Source organism: Nanorana parkeri, unplaced genomic scaffold, assembly GCF_000935625.1.
Source record: "Nanorana parkeri isolate BGI_ZX_2015 unplaced genomic scaffold, ASM93562v1 scaffold103, whole genome shotgun sequence".
In the NCBI taxonomy this organism is placed as follows: domain Eukaryota; kingdom Metazoa; phylum Chordata; class Amphibia; order Anura; family Dicroglossidae; genus Nanorana; species Nanorana parkeri.
In genome coordinates, this window is record NW_017306371.1 from 1684120 (window position 1) to 1693306 (window position 9187).

Consider the following 9187-nt stretch of genomic DNA (forward strand, 5'->3'; position numbering starts at 1 on the left):
CTAATTCATAGTTGAGATGCATACTCAGGGGTGTGGAAATTTTTGAAAAAACTACTTGTCCAAGGGCTAAAGCGGGGGCCAAATCTACTTGTCCTTCATAACAATCTACTTGTCCCAATACAAAAAAATATAGTTTGAATTAAAACTAGGGATGCACCAATACCGGTTTTTGGGTATAGAGTACGAGTACCGATATTACTCACCGAGTATCGGTGCTTCCTTTTGCATGCAGCAGGCTTCCCGGGCAATTAGGAAGCCGGGCAGTGGGTAATGAGATGCTACCCAGCTTCCTGACTGCCAGGGAAGCCGACTCCATGTTGTAGCGGTCAGAGGAAACCTTCCTCTGACCAGAAGTTCCGGTATTGGAGAAGGTATCAAGCATTTGGGTGAGTACAAGTACTTGCCCAAATACTCTGTATCTGTGCATCCCTAATAAAAACTGTATTGGTCTGTGCTAAATAGCACTTCTCATTGGTCAGCGTGTCCACCAGACCACGCTGACCAATGAGTGCTTGTAATTTGCGAGCAAAATGCATAGGGCAGGACTGCGCTGGACAGTACGGGGTGAGGACAGTACACCTGTAGCGGCGGAGGGTAAGGACTGTTTGACGAAAGGTAAGTATAGCCGGGGGCTGGGGGGTTTTGGGAGAGACGGGGGCCAGATTTGATCGGGTAATTCCATTTTCCCATATTACCTGGGAAAGTGAACTTGCCCTTTAATGCACATTGTGCGTGTGGGAGTGTTCTGCTGCCTCGCTACCACAATATGGCAAAGTGAAATGGCGGCAGCACTCAACACACACACACACACACACACAATGTCCTATGCGTGCGTTTATTTGAATGCAGATGGCGGGGTTCGTTTTCATTTTTTTATTTAATTTTTTACATTGTCACTTTTTAAATCCTCTATATGATAGTTTGGAGGTGACAGGTTCTCTTTATGGAATCTGCCCTCCAATAGAGAACAGATGTTCTGTATAGTTCCTGATAACGCAGAGCAGAGCAGCCCGCCTGCTCTGCGGGCTCTATGGTGAGCTCAGGTTCCGTGGTCTCGGGTCCGCCAGAGGAGCAGTGGACCTCGAAAACCACGGGGGCGGACAGAATCGCCGCTTCTCGTTTTCATACAAGTGATCAGATCACTTGAAAACGAGCGGCGTCTTCACTATGTACACTTAGCTCTGCTTGTCCGGAGCGGGGCTAAGTGTAAAAAAAAACTACTCGCCCGGCGCCCGAAACTGCATGTCCTGGGCGTCGGGTGATAGGAATTCCACACCCCTGATACTGTATATGTTGTTATTGTTGTTGTTTTTATTTTTACCCACCAAGAGATATGCAATTCTGTTTAATTGACCTTTATCTAGGACTCCTGAGATACAGCCAGGTCAATCACCTCAGTTTCCTCCATTGCATTTAAGCAGTAGAGCCTGGTCATTGCTTTACCCCCAGTTTGTTTACTAAATATTTGATGTTCCTTCCCACACTTATGAGGTCATCACTCTCCACCTGCCAGTAATCACCCACTGTGAGATTGAATGCTCTATGCAATGTACTTAAAGCTGATAGGCTAAAACTGCTGGCTGTTTTTCTTTACACTAAAGTAGTTTAATATAAAAACTGATTTCTACATCAAGTTGTATTTGAAGCCCAACTTTATGTTCCAAGTTTCATTAATTTGTAAGTTCCCTAAGCCCTAATAAAACAAATGCAGCTTTAGCTGCAATACTTCTTTCCAGTGCTCTCACTGCAGAAAGTCCACTGAATCCATTAGCTGCCGCCTCCCTTCTCGGTTGAATTACGTCCAGCCTCATTCAGGCTAGTACTAAATTTAGCGCATAAGAAGTAATGTAGTAACTACCCTTGTAGTTCTCTGGACTTCGCAATGTGTAGCCATCAATAAGTCTGCCAGCACTGGTAACACATCCACATCACAGGCAAAGGATTTCCCATGTTTAATAACGCTTTAATGTGCAAGGAAGGTAATTGATCCCGACACCTAGGCATGTTGAGAATGTATGCAAAGCTCAGTGCACTCACACGGAGAGTACACGGAGCTGTGTACTGTACTGAAAACTTGAGAGGAGGAAGGTATGACCTTTTTTTTGCAGAAGAGACATGGTATAAAACCATTTTTGTGGTAGAGTGAAGGATGGCTAGAATGCCTGTCAGATTTCTATTTGTCATTGTCCTCGTGTCAGATTTAGCCTCTTTCTGTCTGCTGAAACAATTGTCAGCGGGATAGAAAGAGGGAAGTTCTCTCCAATAGAAATAACACAGAGGTTCTAATCCTTCCCTGCTCTGTCAAGCCAAAAATATTTTTTCGACTTTCAGATAAACACTTTTAATTGGCTTCCTTCTTCCACCTTCTCTTCTTAGCTTGTTTTTTTCAACCAAATGTATTCTTTCCATTCATGCACTAACATTTATTATTTGCTTTATTCGTTTTTTGGGGGGAGGGTTTTTGTGGCACGGTGTTAAAAATACTCAACATTGGAAAAACAAAAGCCATATTGTATTTGTGAATAACTAAAAACAAAGACAATTTTAGTGGTGCCTTAAACTGGACGCATACTGAAATGTGTTCTAGAAAGAAGTATCAATTTATATATATATATATATATATAACATAGCAATGAGAGGTGAAATGACTAAATTCAATGGCAAAAATGTGTTTATGTGTTTTCACTTAAAGTAATACACGAAAGTGTTCTTGAGATGGAACTTATAGGGGTTTTCTACTTGTAGTTTTAGCTACCAGAACCATAAAATGTGATTTCTTGCTAAAAGAAGTATTTATTCATTTTTATTTTTATTTTTACATGTAGCTACTGCTAGCAACGAGTAGATATTTGCCCCAACATTTAAAAACCAAAAAAGTGAGCAAATATATAACAATTTAGGTGTGTTAGCGCCGGCTGCAGAACACAACTTCCCGAACGGCCGTGATATGTGTGGGTGCATGCAAACTTATCACCGGAGGGGAGGAGACGAGTGACAGTGTAAGTAAATGCACGCAGCCGGGATCGAAGAAGATGTTCGCATCCAGATGCATCACATAAGGGAAGTTCTTAAATCAGCATTGGGGGGCAGGATGTTACTTTAAACAACTACTGAACCTTAACCCCTTCATGACTGAGCTTGTTTTTAGTTTCTGTTCGTAAATGACTGACACACTTTTGACATTTTTGCTGTGTGATTCTTCCACGTCAGTAATATACTTTCTTACAAAGTGCACCCACACATATTATATATTGTTTTTTAGAGGACAGATAGGGCTACATATTTATATCACATATGTGTGTCTAACGCCTCACTTAGGACAAATAAAATATAAAAAAAGAGAAAAAAAACGTTAAAAAAAACACTTTTTTCCCAGTTTTGATTTGTAGTATTTTTTTTACAACACAAGCACAGCTAAAAAATGCAATAAATACATTCATTTATTTGTCCTTTATTTTATTTATTTTTTTACACATTTTTTTTTTTTTACACTTTTCCCCTTTTTTTAAACTTAAAAATTGTATTTTATTTATTTAATTATATCAAGCAGTCATTGTGAATTAATCTCACTGTTACTGCTTGATAAATTAATACATTTTTGGTTATTATCAGGCTGCTTCAAACTTCAGAACAGCCGATAATAAGTTAGTGACACTGATCCTGCAGCAGTTCAGGATTCAGCTGTCTCTATAGGTTTTCTGATTGTTGCAACAACGATCAGCAAACTGAAACATTCTTCTTCCAGGAATAGATACATTATAGGAATAGACACATTATGTATCTATTCATGAAAGAAAAAAAGAAAAAAAAGCCAGTATAGCTTGAGAGAGATATCTCTCCCGATCTATACGAGCTGTCAGAATGCCGGCAAAAGCCGGCATGTGTGTCCGCTCTGCTTTGACTCTCAGACACCCGATATTAAGGTATCGGGTGTCTGAAAAGGGTTAACCCTTTCATTAATGAATGCCTCTGTAGTAAGGGCATCCATTAATGAATGTTAAAAGCTGATTCTCAGTGGTTAACAGCCCTCTAAAGCAGCAAATAACTCGTCACGTACAGTGTACGTGACAAGTCATTTGGTCCCTTTGTGGCTGGACGTACAGTGTACGTCTCCCGTCACGAAGGGGTTAAAGTGACATTAAAGGCTACCCCCCCCCCCTCCAATGTTAGTGTAAGGACTTACCTTAAATCATGCCTTTTAATCCGATCATCTTCTTTAGTGTCGTTTTCAGCTGTCCCTCAAGCGCTTGTGCGGGTCTCCGATCTAGCGCTGACTCCTCTGTCCTCCTCTGATGTCCCATGGTGTCTTGCGGTGCACGCTGCTCCATAGACTTACCTTATGTCTCTCCTCATCTCCCGGCCGAACATCTGAAGTGCCCATGCGCCTGCCCCAAGATCCTTTGCGGCTGCCCGAAACTCTTCAGTTGTTCGGACGGGAGTGCGCAGCGAAGACACAGGTAAGTTTTTACAGTTTTTGCATATATCTACTGCTTGCTAGCAGTAGATATTTGCAAAAAATGCTGAGGGTTTATTAACCCTTTAATGTGTTGTCCATTTGGACAATTCATGCATACCCACATATGTATCTATAAAGTAATTATTTTTGAATAAATGTTTTTATGTTGCTAATAGATGTGCTTCATGTCATTCTCCAACAACATAAGCGGAGTTGGACCCTTATTGCAGCCATAATTGTACAGACCAGCTTGCAATTTGTGTATTTATATATTGCCACTTAAATAGCTTCTTCATTCTTTTATTTTGCAGATTTTCTCTCACTTTAATTGATACTTTAGATACTCTAGTGGTAAGTTCTTTTGGATTGTACTGCTTTGTTTTTGTTTGAATTCGTAAAAATTAGAGGTACTGGTCAGAATTTCATAGCACTATCATTGTATTATAGGTGCTAAACAAAACCCAGGAATTTGAAGATGCTGTCCGAAAAGTAATTAATGATGTTAACTTGGATAATGATATTGTGGTTTCTGTATTTGAAACAAACATCCGAGTTTTGGGGTAAGTTAATATTTTATGATTTCCTAAACTCCCCCCAAGTAAACTGATATTTTACCCGCTTCTTTGAATGAAAACTGCTTTTATACAACATTTCCATTTTTACTTTACTCCACTTGTCATAAATCAGCTTCAGTGTTTTGACGATAAATTGTAAAATGATGGGATTTTTTTTTTTTTAAACATACTGAAAACATATCCCTTATTTTTAAGTGAGATGTGTCTCACTTAAACAGCAGATGTGCCATGCATCAATATTTTAATTGCATCTTGTGAAATAAAATTTGTGTAAATATTAGGGATCCACCGATACGGGTTTTTCAGTATCGAGTACCGATATTTATCTTTCGGTAATCGCCAATACCGAGTACTGATAACGGTACTTCCGCTAGAATACTGAAATGTGTTCTAGAAAGTAGTAACATTTTAAATATATAGTAAATGGCAATGTGAGGTTAATTGACTAAACTCAATGTAAAAAATTAATTTTGACTTAAAGGAGAACTATGGGGTTAAGTCTTTTCCCCATAGTTCTCCGTAGGGTAACGGGAGGACGCAAACTAGCGTCCTCCCGTCACCCTAGGCTCAGTATACCGCGAGCTGTAGCTCACGGCATACTGACACGCCGCAGCTGAAGCGGATCCCGACAATTATGTCTGGATCCGCCCAGCTGCGTGAGTGACAGCTGTACCCGCCCCCTCCCCCGTCCGTTCTGCCAGTCAGCGCTGGCGGAGCGGAGGGGGGAATCCAGCCCCTCCCCTGTCACGGCAGAGAGCCGTGACAGGATCGAGAGGTGAGCGAACACCGGTATGTGTTCGCTCACCTCCCGATCTACTGAGCCGACCTGAGACAGTCTCATTGTCACAGGTCGGCTAGAACTATGAGGCGAGTGAAAATCACTCGCCTCATAGTTCTCCTTTAAGGAAGTAAGGCATTAAAAGTGTTCTTTAGATGGAACTTATAGGGATTTTCTACTTGTAGTTTTATCTACCAGAACCGTTTAATATGATTTCTTGCTTAAAGTAGTATTAAAGTCTTTCAGTACTCACCGATACAGAGAACCAATACCATTTCTGCTACTTCCGATAGCATACTGACATTTGTTCTAGAAAGAAGTATCATTTTTAATGTATAGTATGATATATTTCGTAAGTACCGATACCGTTACTTCCGCTAGCATGGAGTCGGCTTCCCGGCCAATCAGGAAGCCGTGCTACGTGTCATTTCTGGGCTAGAGCATTGAGCCGTGTTCCCAACCAGTCGTTGAAGCTGGGCGGCGAGTCATTACTTGCCGCCCGGCTTCATGATTGGCTTGGTAGCCGGCTCTATGTTCTGTTGCGGCACTGCCAGTCAGAGGAAATGTCCCTCTGACCGGAGGTTCCGGTATCGGGGAAGGTATTGGAGCATTTAGGCGAGTAACTATTACTTGCCCATTGGTATAGGTGCATCCCTAGTAAATATAATGAGAGGAATTAATCAAAAATTGAGTAGAGAGAATGTGGAGCAGCTGTGCATGGCAACCATCAGTCTTGATAAATTCCCCTCCAATGTATGCTACCTGTATAGAAAGCACATTAGCCTTGACTTTTGACATCTTGTTTAACAACCCTCTTGGCCAGGGAGTGGTGAGAGTCTGTCATTATATATACATCACTTAGCACAAATACAAATTAAAAAAAGAGGAAAAAACGTAAACATTTTTTTTTATTTTTTTTAACAAAACCAGCACAGCTAAAAAAAAATGCAATACAATGTGGTTTGGATAATACATGGTGACACATGATCGTCCAATATATTGCACGTTTCAGTGAAAAGGATCATATTCTAAAATTGCATTAGGTGTGCAGTTCAATCAGTAAATGCTCATGTAAATTCAAAATGACCACACCTAGAAACAAAATACATTTGAACTTAGTCAATTGTATCCTTGTCTTTGAACTGATATTTTTGAGGAAAAGATTCACGTGCTAATCACTTCTCATTACATCTGTAGCTAGCATGAGATAATGGGGTTGATTTTATTAAAGGGAACTAGGCTGTTCACTTTGCAAGGGAATTTCCACTTAGTTGGAGAAGTTTGCCCTTAAGGTGGCCATACACTGTACAACCATCGCAAGACCTTAGTCTTGCAAAGGTTGTAAAGTGATTAAAAAAAACGTACGATCTGCCTATCTTGGACAGGCAGATCGCACTCTCGATCATCGCAAGCCCGCCCCCCTGAGGGGCGGGCTTCCGATGACCGCAATGCTGAACGGGCAGTGTGCGCGTGCGCACACCGGCCCGTTCGGCATTTGTCTCCCGAGCACTGTTCAAACCAGCCGAAAATCGTACTATTCTCGGCTGGTTCTCTAACATACTCCTTAGACAAAGGACGTGCAACCGTACATTAGAAACGGTCGCATGTCTTCGTTCACACTGTTCGATTCTCGTACGATCGCGGGATTTCCCGCGATTCTCGTACGAGAATCGAGCAGTGTATGGGCACCTTTTAGGTTAGTGAATGAGGGGAAGCTCTGCTGCCTCCTATCACCTAATCACGTTCAAGAAAAAAAAAAATGCTGTTATTTTTTTTAATTTTTTTTCTTGCACATGATTGGATATCCTTTACAAAGTGAAGTTTCACCATATTCACTAAGCTAAGGCCAACCTCCCCTTAGTAAACAGACTATTTGCATTTTTAGTAAATCAACGTGTGTGTGCTTTTTTGTGTAGCACTTTTGTGTTTTTAGTGTTTTATTTAGATGTAAAAAAAGAGAACATTCATGGTGCAAATAATAGCAATATATGGGTTTCTAAAATGCATCAGCCTAGTGATTTATATATATATAAACCACCAGCTCAATGTGTATACAAAGAACTTTTGCCTCTGGCCCAATGTGGCCCTGGTTTTTTGGGGGACTTAAGGTGCCCATACACCTTACGACCATCGCAAGACTTTTGTCTTGCGATGGTCGTATGCTTCTTGAAAGCCCTACGATCTGCCCACCTTGGACGGGCAGATCGTACTTGCGATCATCGAAAGACCACCCCGCTGAGGGGCGGGCTTCCGATGACGGCAATGCAGAACGGGCAGTGTGCGCGTGCGCACACCGGCCCGTTCCGCAGCTATGGTGCGAGCAGGTACGATTCTCGGCGGGTTTTCGAACATGTAGGCTCGACAAAAGACGTGCGACCGTACAGTAGAAACGGTCGCACGTCTTAGTTCATACTGCTCGATTCTCGTACGATCGCGGGATTTCGCCCGATTCTCGTACGAGAATCGAGCAGTGTATGGGCACCTTTTAGACTCTTTAGTTAAATATCAGTAAACATCTTTTTGTAACGGTGAACATAGCAGGGTGGGGCCTTCTTAAAACAAAAGATATCTGCATGTCTCACGTCCATCATTCCACAAAATAAGAGATTTGTTCCTCATTTTAGCTTAGTGCAGAGGTCAGCCAAATAAATGAAAGGCATGTTCCTTTTGCCGCACTGCACTATAACCTGTCTGGGCTGCTCTCGCAACTGAACATGTGTGTATGACATCATTTGCTGTTTTGTGGGTGTTTGAGGGAAAAGTGAGGATTTGCGAGTGGGTGGACAAAGTTTCTGATTTTCCATTGCACCTGAATAGTGTTTATTCCTACATTTCAGCGGTCTACTTGGTGGACACTCTGTTGCTGTGATGCTGAAAGAAAAAGGAGAGCAAATGACTTGGTACAATGATGAACTCTTGCATATGGCTAAAGAGCTTGGCTACAAACTCCTTCCAGCTTTCAACACTACAAGTGGTCTTCCTTATCCCAGAGTATGTTTAAGTATCCACCAAAATTTGTGTTGGTTAATTGTTCTGCTATGGCTAGAATCAGTCCACATACTTTAATGCCCTAACACATTAGGAAGGTGTAAGCAATGGCATTTTAATACATAGCATCTTTAGAGCTGAACTCTAGCCAAAGCCTTTTTTTTTTTTGTTTGTTTGTTTTGTTAATATGTGTGTTCAATGCTTCATGGTGTACGGCTTCCTTTTTTAATTGATTTTCACCTGATGGATAATACAGGCAGCACCAAGCGTTTGGCTTTGCGGGGATTAGAGATGCAGCTGTGACACTGAAGGGATACTGTTGTTTACCCTCCTCTTCACTTGTACATTCACGAAATGCATTGGGGGGGGGGGGGGGGGGGGGGGGGGGAT

At 41.6% G+C, this 9187-nt stretch overlaps 1 protein-coding gene across 3 annotated transcripts in view; it reads left to right on the forward strand.

Annotated features, from left to right (window-relative positions):
- Positions 1-9187, forward strand: part of EDEM3 (ER degradation enhancing alpha-mannosidase like protein 3) — a 52438-nt gene that overhangs the window by 16176 nt on the left and 27075 nt on the right. For all 3 annotated transcript variants that reach the window (XM_018552968.1, XM_018552969.1, XM_018552970.1), the window contains exons 4-6: positions 4768-4807; positions 4904-5016; positions 8647-8800. In XM_018552968.1, coding sequence (XP_018408470.1) covers positions 4768-4807; positions 4904-5016; positions 8647-8800 — 307 coding nt within the window. The remainder of the gene's footprint in view (positions 1-4767; positions 4808-4903; positions 5017-8646; positions 8801-9187) is intronic.